This window comes from Phycodurus eques, chromosome 4 (genome assembly GCF_024500275.1).
Source record: "Phycodurus eques isolate BA_2022a chromosome 4, UOR_Pequ_1.1, whole genome shotgun sequence".
NCBI classification, from domain to species: Eukaryota; Metazoa; Chordata; class Actinopteri; order Syngnathiformes; family Syngnathidae; genus Phycodurus; species Phycodurus eques.
The window spans coordinates 33,342,486-33,359,733 of record NC_084528.1 but is presented as its reverse complement, the minus strand read 5'-3'; the positions used below and the strand labels follow the sequence as shown (position 1 = coordinate 33,359,733).

Below are 17,248 nucleotides of genomic sequence, written 5' to 3'. Positions count from 1 at the left end.
CTTTGACTTCCGCATCGGGCGCTGTTTGCTCCAATCCCATTTAAGCGCGAGTGACGTTTAAGTCTAGTTCGCCGATCGAACGACACAAGAAAGTCACGTGACCTCACACCGTCTTCCATCGGGCTTCCCGGGCAGAGGTATTCACACGAGATAAGCCGGCCCCGCTGTGTGCCTCAGTGGCGGCCATGTCGGGAAGGTCGTCGTTACCCTGAACGCAAAGTCTTGTTCACATTTAGTCGAACAAAAACAACAGCTTTCATATATTGCAGTATTTGTCTGGCACTGTCTGTCCAAACGTGGTGATTCCAGCCCACTTCTAACTTGAGAAAACCCCCGTGCAGTAAATTGCAGATATTGTAGTTTTGTCTGTGCAACACACACACACACACAGCAATATCAGAATTTGTAAATTTTATTTTGTATTTTTTATTTTATTTTATTGATGTTCATGCAGTGGTTAAAAAAAGTCTGAAGTTACTCCCTATTTACTCAGTGCTTGAGTAATTATTCCACTGTGTACTTTTTGGGAGGACTACTTTTGACTTTGACTTGAGTCACATTTACTGTCAAGTAAGAGTACTCTTCCTGGAGTCCAAGATTTGGCTACTCCACCCGCCTCCGGAGCAGACACCCTCTTACGTTTAAGCAACGTTTTTGCTCATCGGATCGGCCCGTGTCGTATTTGTCGCGCCGCGTCGAGGCGCTGCGGGTCGCGGCCCCGGTTGCGGAACGGCGAAGCGCACGTAACGTCGGCGACAAGAGTCGATCCGCTAGTGAATCTTGTATTAAGTACATTTCTCGAATTAATTGACGGATGTTAAAGTTAGATGTATTAAGCGACGGAGCGATTTTAGGGATTATGTCACAACACAGAATGAGCTAACTTCAAATTCAGAAATGGCCAATAAAAAACAGAAAAAGATTGTAATTCATATTTTGCTGGAGGATGCATTTGGGATTAGCCTTTGAAGTCGGTAATAGTGAAACAGACAACGATTGTAGTCAATTGTTTTCCAGAACGAGAGCGCTTAAAGAGGCGGATGCTACCCACGTGGCACAGCTTGAAGCTGGCATCGGGTGCAGGTGGACATGGGCCTGGCCCAAAACGAAAAAGCCAAGAAATCAGGCAAATTTCATCCATCCATCCATTTTCCGAGCCGCTTCTCCTCACGCGGGTCGCGGGCGTGCCGGAGCCTATGCCAGCTATCATCGGGCAGGAGTTCATATTGAGGTGGTCTACCGCAGTTGTCCCCAACCACCGGCCCGCGGACCGGTACCGGGCCGTGAGGCATTTGTTACCGGGCCGCAGAGAAGCAATGACCAATTTATTTCATTTCTGTTGTACTGCAATTCGCGTGTCAATGTGTTTTATTTTGAAAATTGACCGGACCTTCTCCGCCGCGCCGCACCGACTGCGCGTCTCTTGACGCGTCGAGACCGCACAGAACGCTTCCGTTTCCGGTCCGAGCGGGCTGGCTAACGGCGGGAGAGCGCAAAGAACGAAATCATTTCATAAACTAATTCAGTTCGCTACGTTTACTGAAAAGATTTGTTCTTTTGAACGAAACAACACTGTATCAGAAGTCCGACTTAAAACTTCTACTGGATGATCTTTAATCCGGCCTAGCGAGCGTTTACCCAATCAAGCGCCTGATAATCCTTCCTTGAAGAATCCGTTCCCCACTTTTTTGGGGGGTTTGGGGCTTGAAATTGGTGAGTTAAAATGTAATTATTAGTATAAAAGGGGAATTGATGAAATGTTATTGAAAAAGTAAATTGAACAATTTGACATCCAGTTCATTAAAATGTTTTAAATAAATTGTGTGACGAGAATTATACTAATTATACATAATACAATAGTTTTATGGTTAAAATAAACAATTGCACAACTTTCATATACAACTTTGAAATCAATGTTTTGGGTAATCACATCTCCGAATGAGCCGTTCCATTTGTCCCTTTTAAAAACCAAACATGGCCACTGAGCACCCAAACATGTCGAGCACAAATAAAAGATTCAATTTGACTTCAGTCAGATAATAATACGAATGATTTCACTTGAATGTCTGCAGATTTTGAGGATTTTCAATTCCAAACAACAATAAAACGTGTCATGTACTGCTGCACAACATAGAAAACATGACAATCAGAAAAACTTGCTGGCAGCGAAAAAAGCCTCAGGAAGGCGGCCGCCATTTTCTTCCAAAGTTGCACCATGAAACTGCATGTCAATGTTGAGTGTGTTTGCCTTCATGAACGCTGCTCGACACTCAGGAAAAGCAACAGAAAAATATTGCTCAGCAAAGTCTGCGGGTCACTTCACGATCTTTCTTCTTTTTTGGCTGAAAAGACAAAGAAAAAGCATCAGAGAATGTGATGCCGATGACGATGATGACACCGATGACGCTGACGACGATACCTTCAGGGCCACGTTCCACGGCGGTGAGACGATTGATGCTAGTGGCCGTGGTGGCCTCTTTCCACATTTCACCTTAAAAGCAATCATCATCAGAATCAGAATCAGAATCATCTTTATTTGATCATCATCATAGCTTGTTATAAACAAACAGTTCATGTACATCATTTTGTGTGGTCCACGGAAGCAATCAGATGCGTCAACTTCAACTTTGCGGAAATATCCATATTGCAAATTGTCTTCCCTTGTAATCACACTGCGATATTTTGCTATTGTTCTTGTCAATCTGCCTTAAGAATAATTGGAAAATATGTGGCAGCACGGTAAGCACATCTGCCTCGCAGTTTCTGAGGGCCCGGGTTCAAATCCCGGCCTCGCCTGTGTGGAGTTTGCATGTTCTCCCCGTGCCTGCGTGGGTTTTCTCCGGGTACTTGGTTTTCAGTACCCCAAAAACACGCACGACAGGTTAACTGACAACTCCGAATTGCCCTTAGGTGCGGAGGGTTGTTTGTCAGCTGGGCTCGGCGCCAGCACGCCCGCGACCGGAGTGAGCATAAGCGGTATGGCAAATGGACGGATGGATGCAAAATCCGTTTTGAATAGGCTTCTGATTTCAAAACTAGTTATCCATCTATTTGTCGTGTATATGTAAGTACCGGACATTCGTTTATATACGTTCACATTCATGACGGCACTCCGAGAGAAGTCCGAACTACGATGTGGCCCGTGACATCATTGGCTTAGACACCCCTTTTATCAAATCAGCTTATTCCTCACGCTAGTTAGCATCTACGTTGAACCCTTGAAACAACGGATTGGAAACAAACGGTGCAGCACCAACATTTAGACCGACGATACAAATGTGCTCCCATTCATCCCATATACAGTGGCTACGGAAAGTATTCAGACCCCCTTCAATTTTTCTCACTTTGTTTTATTGCAGTCATTTGCTAAAATCATTTAACTTCATTTTTTTCCCTCATTAAATGTACACACAGCACCCCATATTGACAGAAAAAGAACTGAATTGTTGACATTTTTGCAGATTTATTAGAAAAGAACAACTGAAATATTACACAGCCAGAAGTATTCAGACCCTTTGCTGTGACACTCCTATATTGAACTCGGGTGCTGTCCATTTCTTCTGATCATCCTTGAGATGTTCTACACCTTCATTGGAGTCCAGCTGTGTTTGATGATACTGATTGGACTTGATGAGTAAAGCCACACCCCCTGTCTATAGAAGACCTTCCAGCTCACAGTGCATGTCAGAGCAAATGAGAATCAGGAGGTCAAAGGAACTGCCTGAAGAGCTCAGAGACAGAATTTTGGCAAGGCACGGGTCTGGCCAAGGTTACAAAAATATTTCTGCTGCACTTCAGGTTCCTAAGAGCACAGTGGCCTCCATAATCCTGAAACGGAAGACGTTCGGGACGACCGGAACCCTTCCGAGAGCTGGCCGTCCGGCCAAACGGAGCGAATCGGGGGAGAAGAGGCTTGGTGAGAGAGGTCAAGAGAGGTCGAGAAGAACCTAAAGATCACTGTGGCTTTTCTTCTGGAAAGTCAACCTTCACTGCACCCCTCCACCCGTCGGGGCTTTATGGCAGAGTGGCCCGACGGAAGGAAGCCTCTCCTCGGTGCGAGACGCACGAAAGCCCGCATGGAGTTGGCTAAGAAACACCTGAAGGACTCCAAGATGCGAGAAATAAGATTGTCTGGTCTGATGAGACCAAGATCGAAATTGTTGGCCTTCATTCGAAGCGGCACGTGTGGAGAAAACCAGGCACTGCTCATCACCTGTCCAATCCAGTCCCAACAGTGAAGCACGGCGGTGGCAACATCACGCCGTGGGTTGTTTTTCAGCCGCAGGGACAGGACGACCGGTTGAAATCGAAGGAGCGATGAATGCGACTATGTACAGGGATATCCTGGACGAAAACCTTCTCCACAGTGCTCAGGACCTCAGACTTGGCCGAAGGTTCACCTTCCAACAAGACAATGACCCTCAGCACACAGCTAAAATAACCAAGGAGTGACTTCAGAACAACTCTGTGACTGTTCTTGTATGGCCCAGCCAGAGCCCGGACTTCAACCCAATTGAGCATCTCTGGAGAGACCTGAAAATGGATGCGCACCAGCATTCACCATCCAACCTGACAGAACTGGAGAGGATCTGCAAGGAGGAACGGCAGAGGATCCCCAAATCCAGGTGTGAAAAACGTGTTGCATCATTCCGAAAAAGACTCGCGGCTGTATGAGCTCAAAAGGGGCTTCGACTAAATACTAGGCTTTACACGATCAGGATTTTTGGGGCCGATCAGCGAGTTGAAAACAAACCATAACCGATCACCGTTCCGGTCACAAGATGGAGGAATGTGTCTATTTAAATGACCTGTTCATTTATTGTATGTACTTAATTGCTCCAAAAATAATATTTACAATAAATATTGTATCGTCGTTTATCTATTTATGCCAGTGAGGGATCGTGACAGACAGAACAAATGATAAATGGTCTTTTATTAGATGGCAGGAAGTACATACAGTAATTAATGTATCCACCTTTTGTGACATTTTTGTTTGTTGGTGTGCCGTGAGATTTTTCAATTGTAAAATATGTTCCTTGGCTCCGTAGAGGTTGGAAATCACTGCTCTCGTCACATCGTGGATTCTAATCAGTCAGGTCAAAGCAACATGACAACATGACAGAAATAATGGGTGCTAACTTCATCCATCCATCCATCCATTTTCTACCGCTAATCCGAGGTCGGGTCGCGGGGGCAGTAGCTTTAGCAGGGACGCCCAGACTTCCCTCTCCCAAGCCACTTCATCCAGCTCTTCCGGGGGGATCCCGAGGCGTTCCCGGGCCAGCCAAAAGACGTAGTCTCTCCGGCGTGTCCCGGGTCGTCCCCGGGGTCTCCTCCCGGTCGGACGTGCCCGGAACACCTCACCGGGGAGGCGTCCGGGAGGCATCCGAATCAGATGTCCCAGCCACCTCATCTGGCTCCTCTCGATGTGGAGGAGCAGCGACTCTACTCTGAGATCCTCCCGGATGACCGAGCTTCTAGCCCTATCTCTTAGGGAGAGCCCGGACACCCTGCGGAGGAAACTCATTTCGGCCGCTCGTATCCGGGATCTCGTTCTTTCGACCCACAGCTCGTGACCATAGGTGAGGGTAGGAACATAGATCGACCGGTAAATCGAGAGCTTCACGTTCCGGCTTAGCTCCTTCTTTACCACAACGGACCGATACAAAGTCCGCATCACTGCGGACGCCGCGCCGATCCGCCTGTCGATCTCCCGTTCCATTCTTCCCTCACTCGTGAACAAGACCCAAGATACTTGAACTCCTCCACGTGGGGCAGGATCTCATCCCCGACCCGGAGAGGGCACGCCACCCTTTTCCGACTGAGGACCACGGTCTCATATTTGGAGGTGCTCATTCTCATCCCAGCAGCTTCACACTCGGCTGCGAACCGCTCCAGTGAGAATTAGAGATCACGGCTTGATGAAGCTAACAGAACCACATCATCTGCAAAAAGCAGAGATGCAATACTGAGGCCACCGAACCGGACCCCCTCTACGCCTCGGCTGCGCCTAGAAATTCTGTACGTAAAAGTTATGAACAGAATCAGTGACAAAGGGCAGCCTTGGCGGAGTCCAGCCCTCACCGGGAACGTCCATGAAACACATGTAGACGGGTTGGGCGAACTCCCATGCACCCTCGAGGACCCTGCCGAGGGTGTAGAGCTGGTCCACTGTTCCACGGCCAGGACGAAAACCACACTGCTCCTCCTGAACCTGAGAATCAACTTCCCGACGGACCCTCCTCTCCACCACCTCTGAATAGACTTTACCAGGAAAGCTGAGGAGTGTGATTCCCCCTTTTTAAAAAGGGGGACGACGACCCCAGTCTGCCAATCCAGAGGCACTGTCCCCGATGTCCACGCAGAGGCGTGTCAACCAGGACAGCCTCACAACATCCAGAGTCTTTAGGAACTCGGGGCGAATCTCATCCACCCCCGGGGCCTTGCCACCGAGGAGCTTTTGAACCACCTCGGTGACCTCAACCCCAGAGATAGTCGACATGGTCCACTCGGACTCAATGCCCCCGGAACATGAGCAAAGTTCTGGCGGAGGTGGGAGTTGAAACTCCTTCTGACAGGGGATTCCGCCAGACGTTCCCAGCAGACCCTCACAATACGTTTGGGCCTGCCACGTCGGACCGGCATCTTCCCCCACCGTCGGAGCCATGCCATATATACATAGCCATATATATATATATATATATATATAAATATATATAATGAATCCCACTCATCATAATAATGCCTCAATGAACAGTCGATCTGTCTGTGTGTCTTACACTGCCGCCAGGTGGCCGAGGCAGGCACAACAGAAGGAGCAGCATTTCATTGATGCAGTGTGACAAATACTTTTTAATTCTTATTTAATGATGTCATTACAGGATGATTTTATAAAGTACAATATTATGTCGTGCTTATTTTTCCTTTTCATCTTCACATCCATCGACAACCATTTTTGTTATTTTTGGGGCGGCTGAAACAGATTAATGGTATTTTCATTCATTTGAATGGGGAAAGATGATTTGAAATATGAGTGCTCTGATTTGACTGGTATCTCAAGGCAAATCAAAACGTGGAGTTACGTTTTGTATGTGTTGCTGCTCCGTGTGTGGTCCAGTAGCAGTTTGAAGGTTTAGAATTACTGGAATATTTGTGCTCATTTCCGTTAGCTCGTCTATGGCGTTTTGCATTAAATGTTAGCATTAAGCTAGCTGACTTTTTTTATGTGGTTGAATATTTTGGTATTGAAGTATCCAGTGTTTAATTGTCTGTTGTTTTACATGTTAATTTCACAATAAACTTGAACTGGGAGTGACAAATAAAAAGCTTGAGGCGCGCACGCGGCGGCGCCGGAGCGACAACAATTTCAAAAGTTTCAATGAGTTTTAAACGGTTGCAACGAGATTAAGGTGAGCGTGAGGTGTCAAACGAGAGTATAACACGAGAAGCCACATCTTCACGTATGGCGAGTGCTTCTGGAGTGGGGGTGACTGACCTGCGATGCGAACGTTCTCGTGGGTTCTCGCTTTGAGCGAAATTCTTCTGGACGTGCTGCGTCCTTTCGGGGGGGCGGGGCCAGACGAGTCGCCGGCATCCACTTCCACTTGCCGATGGCGGCGAGACTTGCACGCCTTCACACAAACGTTTTCATTAGCCATCCACGGAAAACTTCTAACATCTCAACAAATGAACATAGCGGCGCCGTCGATGGGTTATGACGTCATCCCGATGATGATGATGATGATGATGACGATGACAAACCTCGGCTGCTTGTCCGTACGCTTTGGACTTGATGGATGACAGGAGTTGAGCTCTTCGGGAACTCTGAACACAAGTCAAATACTCAAATACAGTATTTTGGATGAGTATTACACTTTATTATATTATAAACATAATTATATTAGCATTATAGTGTGAAGTTTGCATGTTCTCCCCGTGCCTGCGTGGCCTTTTCTCCGGGCCCTCCGGTATCCTCCCACATCCCAAAAACATGCATGCGAGGTTCATTGAAGACTCTAAATTGCCCGTAGGTGTGAATGTGAGTGCGACCGGTTGTTTGTTTGTATGTGCCCTGCGATTGGCTGGCAACCGGTTCAGGGCGTGCCCCGCCTCCTGCCCGATGACAGCCGGGATAGGCTCCGGCACGCCCGCGACCCGCGTGAGGAGAAGCGGCTCAGAAAATGGAGGGATGGATATTAGTATTATGCAGTATTCCATTAGGAATCCATTGCCACACATTTTTTGGGGGGAATATCTAAATGTATATTTTGTCAGACTTGAGCGGCTCCAACATTCCTTGTGTGTCTCGTAACGTAAATCTGAGTCTGATCCCACTTGAGTTCTGGGCATGACACAACCCACTGCAATATGATTGGAATCATATATGAATAATATGATCATAATATGAATCATATTGCAGCTCGCTGTCATAGCTTCGTTATCCTCCGCCAAGAACCACTAATAGTAGTGCCGTACCGATGAACAGTTATACTGCCCCCAGGTGGCCAAGGTGGGCACACCAGAAGGAGCAGTACAATTGAAGGAAAACGTGTGACAAAAACAGATTACTGCTTTTTAATTCTATTCAATGGTGTCATTCCTGTATGTTTGTATGACGGAGTGCCATTATTCCTCATTAAAACACACGAAAACATTTTGTCAAAAAACATGAATGAAAAAATAGCAATATATTGTAAAAACAAACAAACACAGAACGAATCGAAAAAAAATGCTTCTATAGTGTAATAATTGTCGGTACAGTAGTATTTGTGTGTTGGTGTGTGCCTTTAAGGGGTGTGGCCAATTAAGTGATGTCATCCACTGTTGTCATTTTGAATTTGTGCGTTTGACTGTTTGTCCTCTTCAATAAACGGCCGAACATGAAACACGGCGATCTCAAATCGTCGTTCCCCAAGGAAATGAAGGCGAATACAATCATCCGGTCCAGTTTTTGCTTTTCAATTAGCTTGTACTTTAAGCATGAACGAGTTTGCGCATCTGGATTTAATGCTGCGATCCAACTCATTGTGCTGCGCTTCCTGCTGTGCCCGCCTTGGCCACCGGGGGGCAGTACTTATAACGCAGTCATGCAGACGCAAACTAAGAACAATAGAATTCTTCTACTACTACTACTACTACTACTTCGTAAGTTGCTGTAATATTGGTTGTTTTTCGCAGAGGATAAAGAGTGAGTATCTGTCTACGTGTTGCTCCACCATTTGTCTTCGAAAACCGCGACTATTGATGCTAATGTTAGCAAGTTTTGCATCGTTTGGTAGCATTAAGCTAAACGGGCCTTTTTTGTTGATTGGTTGAAATGCACCAGGTGTAATTCTATTTGGTTTCTGTATAGTTTCGGAGTAAACTTCAGCTGGGAGTGCCAAAAAACAGCTTGAAGTCATTTTTTTATTGTGAAGCGGGTCGAAGCAAAAAATGTTGCGCCTGACGGCTCGTGCGCGGCGCTTGCTGTGGTGTTTTTATGGGATGGCGCGTTGCGCACCTCCGCTCGCGCGGACGTTCCCTCGCTGACGCCCTCGTCGCCGTCGCTCGCTTCCTGACAAAACAAACGGCGACCGTCAAGATATCGTCCGCGAAACGGGAAAGAGCGCCCGCGCCAGTCGAGCGACCTGCCGCTCCCTCTTCTGCCAGCTGTGGAAGCCGACCACGTGCCCTTGCAGCCGCGCCGGCAAGTTCTCGCGGGTCAGGTCGACGCCCAGCCGCTCCCGTCGCGCCGGCGAGTAGACGGACGACTTGAGCTGGCCGTAAAGCTCGTGGACGTTGGACAGCTCCTGAGAACGTGGCGAGCGGCGGCGTCACACAAAGAATCCACGCGGGCGACGGGCGTTCCTGCGCAACACTCACCTCCATGGCGTCTCGGTTGAGGAGCTCCTGAGGGCCGCAGGCCCTCGCCACGAATTTGTTGCCCAGCTGAGAACGAGCCTCCTTGGCGCGCCGCTCGAACGTCAGCTGCGAGCACAAACAAATACTTGATTACTTGATTACTGGACCTGTGAAGTTTGTGGAGGATTTATTTGTACTTTTACTCCCAACATTTAAAAACATATTTCTTGGGCGGCAACTACACATGATTTTAATAATCAATTCATCTGTCCATTACTATTTTGATTAATCGATGAAATTGCATGTGCAGAAAATGCACAAATTGATTCTATTATTTTCGAGAATATTTACTGTTGAGAGGCTGAAATTCAGAGAATTTGGACAATTTTAAATTAAACAGGATCTCAAAATGATTAATCAATAACCAAAATACTTTAATTTGATAACTAATTAGTTGCCGATTAATCAGTTAATTGTTGGCCCTCTGTACTTTCGATTTGTTACTTTGTCAAATTAGGCTCGTCTCCACAGACGACGACGACGACGACGACGACATGACGTCAAAGTGGCAAACAGAGACAAGTCAAGTCGACCGCTTGAAATCTTGATTGAATGATTCGATCGATATGTTTTTTTTCCACGTCAAATTTATCACGTCCACAGTTTTAACAACTAGGACACATTTTTTAAAATGACAAACTCCCCTTTTTGGTAGTTTCAGGTTTATTTTTCTGACAACTGTTTACTTTTACTCCCAGAATCTGAAAACAGTTTTTTGTACTTTCTACTCCTTACTTTGTCAAAAGGGGCCTTTTCCTTTTTTCGACCTTCGCGGAGGACAACACAAGGTCAAGAAGGCGCAAATACAGTCAAAGCAAGTCAAGTCCGCCGGAGATCTTGATGGAGATCTCGGGACAGCAGCGACGCGGCAGAACGTCACTTCGGTCAAACGGGGCCAGAAGAGAGCACCTTTTTTTTGGAACCGGACCTTAACCCAATAGAGCATGCATTTGACCTCCTGAAGAGGAGACTGACGGGAGAAACCCCCAGAAACAGACAAGAGCTGAAAGAGGCTGCAGTAAAGGCCTGGAAAAGCATTTCAAGCGAAGAACGCAACAGTCCGGTCAAGTCAATGGGTCGCAGGCTCGATGGATGCCGTGACTGCAAGGAAGGGTTATGCCGCCGAATATGAAATGTTATTCGCTTCAAGTTCAGGAGGAGGAGAAGGAGGAGCGGTAGGAGGAGTGAGGTGAGGAACGGCGGGTGTGGTCGGCCTCACCACTTGGGGCATGGCGGTGAAGCGGAAGGCTTTTTGGAAGCGTAGCCGACGGAGGACGAAGACGGCGTCCAGATGCTGAGCTCCGAGCGCGTCCTTCTGGAAGCCCAGCACGTCCTCCCAGTCCTTCAGCGCCACGCGGATCTGCACACGCGCGCAAGTTCGCAATGAAAAAGTTCAAGCTCGCACTTGTTTTTCCACAAACACAATTTCATCAACTTTTTTCCTTTAAGCTTGAACTGCCATAAAGTGATCTCAGTTGATTTTATGTACATGTAAACAAGTCATTTGCAAAAGAATATATTTTTGTAAATATGTATTTCGTTAGGAACGATTCTTGCGGGTTACGTAAAGTACACAGGAAGTAGGGTATCGTAAGTTGGCGCACTTCCGGTTTTGACCCGCGCCATCCCGTCGGTTATCGAAGAAGGTTATCGACGCAGCTGCAGGTACGAGACGTTTGTTGTGATCCTCTGCAAATATTTGGACTCGTTCGTTTCCCTGGTTTGGATATGTGCAGTCATTTGTTTGGTCGCCATTTATGTTCAGTGTATGATGTAGTTAAGTTTCTTTTGCACATTGTTTACTGTGCTTCGACGGTGGAATTAATGAGAGAGTGTGAAGCCCTGAAGCCGTTAAATGTACCGGTGACAAAGGTGTGTCCGTGGGAAGGAGCGACATCGGCAGCTGAGAGGCTAATTTGGGGGGGAACGGAAAACAAACTTCCATTGGAACGGTCTTTCCAAGAGAGCTCATGTCGCTTCATTGCTAAGCCAGACAATTCATTGATTAAATTGATGACTACATTTAAAAAAGACATGACGTCCAATATGCATAACTCCTATTCTTTTTATTAATTCACATACCGTGCGTGCCCACACATAAAATCGAAAATACAAACAAAAGGGAGCATCCACAATGGTTAGTGTGTCCTGTTTTTGTCTATTGTCAAACCATGGCAGGAAACATCAGCAGAATATTTGCAGCTTGGAAGCACCTACCTCGGGTCAAACTCCTTCCGGCGGGCTCTGTTCTTGTCGTTCGCAAAACAATGTGAAAATCTTCCACTTGTGTCGTCTTCCTCCACGCATGAAGATCGTCGGGCTGTTTCGGTCCCAATTTGGCCTTCCCAACCGACGACGACAAACGCCAGACTAGCTTGCGTTAGGGTTGGGCGTCGTTCGAATCGGAGCGATTTATGTGAATTTGGTCCCAATTCATCGTGATGTAAAGCTGCTCCGATGACGTTTTAGCCCAACGTCAAGCTTTTTGTTTCTGTCATCGTTTACCTTGTCGGCTCGCTCGACGTCGGCATCGACGTATTTGGTTGTTTGACTCACCCGGTGGACCGAGAGCCGACGGCGCAGGCTGAGGATCGGAGCCCGTCAGACGCTACGTATGCCGAAAGCCTCCTTTGCGCAATATCACCTTATTCCAAGTGTCGCGCTGAGGCGACTGGTCATTCATTCGGGCAAAGTTAAGACACACTTTTGTTCGCCACCGCCGCCGTTGGGCGCAAGCACGTCTGTATGTGCGTTCTTCGTTGGTCTTCGCCACTTCTTCGCGGTGGGTGGACCGTACCCATCGAAACTGGGAACCGAAATGTTGAAATTTGAACCGTTCCGGGAGAACCGGAACGTTAGTCCCGGTTCCGATCGGTTCTCCATTCTTGACGCCCAACCCTACTTGTGTCTGCTAAGACGATCCTACGAGGGGACCCTATTAGAAGATCCGATAAGAGGACCCTGTGGTCTGAGGTGTGATGATTTGGAACTCGTCCCGATTATTACAAAGGGGTCGGGCCGACAATCTTAAATACCGAAAATGTTCAAACATATTTAAGACCAAAAATCTTCCCGTATGCGGGGAAGCCGACGACGACGAGTCTGGACATCGCGAATCGATCGAGAAGCGACCTGACTGACGAACCGGAAGCCCTACATCAAAAGAAACTGCGGCCGTGCGCTTCATTTGACAAGTCACCTTTCGCTCGCTTTCACGATGTCTCCGTGATTTTTGACGGGGACTCTTCCTTTTTCCTTCAGGATTTTCCCAGGGAAACGGAGCGCCCAGAGCAGCGTCATTGCCTCCTCTTCCATGTTGAATCTCGGTTTTCGTTCGCTCACGTTTGATCACGCGAGATTTTTGTCTTGGAGGACTGGATTCGAGGTGGGTGGTGGAGAAGAATGGTCTTCTCTGCACAAGAATATTGGATGGCAATATTTAACAATGAATTACTTCAAGTTGTGGCGATTGTGCCAAATCAGCTTGGCGCAATCGTATTTTAATTCAGATTTTGGTCAACATAAAATGTAAACAAATGTCCAAAAATCAAGACGACATCAAAATGTAACCCTAATTGAATATTTTAAACCAAATAGACAAGTTTGTCACGAGCGCACACGCTGGCATAAAAATATGGCGAGAACGCTACAGAAAGAAATTGTTAGATATATTGTAGAAGTTATCATTTATTTGCTTAGCTTGCATTAGTATTATGGACAATGTTTAGAAAGAAAGATGTCTCGCCTTCAAGAAGATGACTCAGCAGGAATCATCTGAGAGAAGGACGTGGCCGGGACGTGGCAGGTGCCATGTTTTCACCTTGAAACCCTACCCTTAGAGTGTTGTGTCTTGTAGCTTAGTACGTTATGTCTTGTAAACTTAGAAACCTCCCTATTTTCAAATAAATGCAGGAGCGACGGGAGAGATTGTTTAGAGCGTGTTGAGAGGCTGTAATCTGAACAATCTCCCATGCGCCCTCCTCATGAGAAAAAGAAACCAGCGTCTTCATTCCTTTTGTGTCTATTTTTTATAATGTTGGGCAAGATAAATCCAACAGAAATGTAGTTGATGGCGTTCTTGACAGTACGTCTTGCCAACGTCTACTTGTTTTTGTCATTTTGTACACACACACAAAAAAATCCACTCCGGAGTCGCCCACGGTGAGAGGCGCCGAGCAGGTGCGGGTATACTTATCGCCCCCCCGTCTCGGCGCCCGTACGTTGTGGTTCACCCCGGTGGACGAGAAGGTAGGAACGCCTCAGGATCCCCTCGGAAGAGCTGGAGGAAGTGGCTGAGGAGAGGGAAGGCTGGGCTTCCCTGCTGAGGCCGCTGCCCCCGCGACCCGACCTCGGATAAGCGGAGGAAAACGGATGGATGTACGTGTTTGCTAAATGACTCGGTGAGGGTTTTCAGATTTTTTTTCTTTCTTTAGCGGAAGTCGTGGATGGACGGCCGGATGATACTTTATTCATCCCGTGGGGGAAATTAGATTTAGTAGCCTCATAACAAAGTTTTAAAACCTTTCCAAATGACTTAGGTGTTGCTTATGACGAGTGAAATGGGAAAAAATGACACTCGCGGGCGCGCACACATTATTTTAAAACGATGACATTTGACGTCATGACCGCGGAATCTTTTTTCAAATTCCCGGTGACGAGTTTAGCATCCGAGAATGGGAATACAGTACAGGGTTCATCAGAATGAGAATCCTCTTCATTTGCCAAGTATGTCCAAAAAACACACGAGGAATTTGTCTCCGGTCGTCGGTGCCATCTCGACTACGACGACAGGACGGTCAAGTGACGCAGAACGCTTTGGAGACAGAAAGACATTGACCAAAAAAAAAAAAAAAAACAGTCACTGAGCGATGCTCGCTGGCTCCTCCGTTAGCCTCACCGGCAGTCGGGATGACTTTGACGGCGCACGGTTTTCTTTGTAAATGCTCTCCAAAACGAATAAATAAATCATCCGGTGACTATCCGATGGAAACAGCACGGTTCGTTCTCTTTGTTTTGCTTTGAATCTGTCCGCGTTCGGGAAGCCAGCACGTACGTCGGCGGCCTACGTGGTTTTCCGGTTGGCCAACAACAAACTGGAGGCTGCGTGCGTTCCATAGAGGTCCGTTGCCCACAAGTTTGAAAGCGACAGTTTATTTGGCTTGCCACTGAATCACGTCGGCCGATTTGGCGAATGAGGACTTTATGCGCTTCCTCCAATGCGGTCCGCGCACCCGTTCGGTTGCTTTCTTTCCGAGACCGTACGAATACTCGATAATGTAAAACTGCAGATCGTTAAAGCGACGTTCCCAATTATAGCTCGTATATATCGCCCGGCCCGAGAGCGCGCCACACGCAGAACGATCAGAACTGATTTCTGACCTTCGTGCGTGGGCTCTGTCACAGATAAACGAACTCTTAAGATCGAAATAAAAAAATCCTTGTGTGTGTCCCAAGCCTTAATGGCAATGCTGACTAAACCGTTTGTCAAGGAGCTTTCATCTGTTCGCAGCGATGCAGTTCGTGTAAGAAGTGCACATCAGCAGGGCCGTGGTTCGAACTGCGGAAGCCGGCGAACGATCGCTACTCACCCCGACGCGGGGCGAGGCGGTCTGGCAGTGGTAGAGGCCGTAGATCAGGTAAAGTCCTCCCACTCGGATCTGGAAGCTGAACGGGGGCAGGAAGTAGACGGAGGCAACGTCCAACACCAGGCGGCTGAACGCCCGCTTCTCGCGGCCCGCTGTGCCGCTGCGACGCCACAAAAACGCAAAAGAATTCATTACGTTTCATTCCAGGTACAAATGACATCTGTTATTGCGTCCCAGCTGTGCGGATCGATCCGATACATTTCCCTTTCCGTGCATTAATTAGGTATGTTACGAAATCGAGAAAAAAGGGACGGCAATTTCTTTCCATTTCACTGTGGCAGATTTACCCAATTTCGATTTGGCTGAGGAAAGACACCAAAACCGTATTTTCTCATTCTTTCGTCTTTCAATTCAGTTGAGATTTTCTGCGGTTCTGACAAAGATGAAAATATTCCTCCAGTTCCACTTTCATAGGATTGGTACACGATAGAAAACTATATGTCTGTGATTTACTGTTATTATTCTTGTTTTCTGTGTAAATCTCACGCCGCGCTTGCTCTCAGCTTGACGGGAAAATGAGAAAAATGGGAAAATGGCCTGTTTAAACATCACATAGTCGTCTCAACTGACAAAAAACATGCGGGCATTTTTCGACCAAAGAGCCAAGGCGTCGGTCCCAAATTTCCTCATGATTTACATTTGGGTCGAGTTGCGACATCCAATCTTTCATCCTTATCAGATTCTTTCAAACTAGGCCTCATTTCATTCGTGTATCACTCATCTATCCAATGGTAACGTCTATTTGGAATGTTTGACTAACATACCTACATTAATAAGAGTGCATTTTGAATTATCTTCCATTTACATCGAATGGCGTCAAGTCCAATGTATTTGTTAAAGAAGAAGAAGAATCATCTTTATTGGCATGAACATGCATGCACACGAAATGTGTTCTCTGCATTTACGTCACAGTGCAACTGTTAGTGGAACACACTGGAGCAGGGGGCAACTCATTTTCAGTCAATCTCTCACTTAAATTGTGCAAAAAAAAAAGCTTCATCTGCGTTTACGTGTGAACTTACTAAAATATTTGTCCGAACTTCATTTCTCTCCATATTCTGGAGAAATTCTCAAAGCGCACAGAGTCGGTTTGTTGGAAGCGAGCAAGCAGCTCCTCGCAGTCCGAACGAACTTGTTCGTTCCGCTGGCGGGACGAATTCATCTTCCAACGCGAATTAATCAGCGTAGAAATGTCAATTAATAGTCAATCACTAAACACAACTACATATAAACATGCGTTGTTGTTAATAACTAAGCTAGTTGCTGCTTTGTGGCTTCACGATTGTAAACATTGTTCTCTAAAAGCACGCCTCCTTTGTGTCTGACGTCATCTTCGGGCGACTCTCGTCAGCAAGGGCTGCAACGAGACGTTCACGGCTCTCGGAAATGACAGCGTTCGTCAAATAAATAAACGTTATGGTATGCCGTATTCTTTATCGTGTTATTAGCGTCTCATCGGGCGATTGTGTAATTGTTCACTTTGCCTTGGAATTCCCTTAAGGACATTTTAAGTGCGATGCGAGCTTTACGTCGAAATTGTGTTTATTTGCTGGGGACAATGTGTATGAGTTTGCATACAAATGCCGACAAAAATGTACCGCCATTACCAGACAACTAGCAACCCTTTATTGCTCCGTGACTGGTTTTTTTTGGTCAATGTCTCTATGTCTCCAAAGTGTTCTCTGTCAATTGACTGTCTGTTG

The 17,248-nt window shown here is 46.8% G+C and overlaps 1 protein-coding gene across 1 annotated transcript; it reads right to left on the bottom strand.

The window, feature by feature from the left end:
- Positions 1-152: 152 nt before the first annotated feature.
- On the bottom strand, positions 153-16,852 carry snapc1b (small nuclear RNA activating complex, polypeptide 1b). The gene is made up of 10 exons (XM_061675426.1): positions 16,568-16,852; positions 15,489-15,645; positions 11,120-11,260; positions 9,862-9,966; positions 9,627-9,788; positions 9,500-9,553; positions 7,762-7,824; positions 7,496-7,631; positions 2,420-2,491; positions 153-2,342 (listed from the first exon to the last, which is right to left on the bottom strand). Exons 1-10 carry the CDS (start codon positions 16,705-16,707, stop codon positions 2,320-2,322), a joined length of 1,053 nt encoding a protein of 350 aa, XP_061531410.1. The 5' UTR covers positions 16,708-16,852; the 3' UTR covers positions 153-2,319.
- Positions 16,853-17,248: the final 396 nt, after the last annotated feature.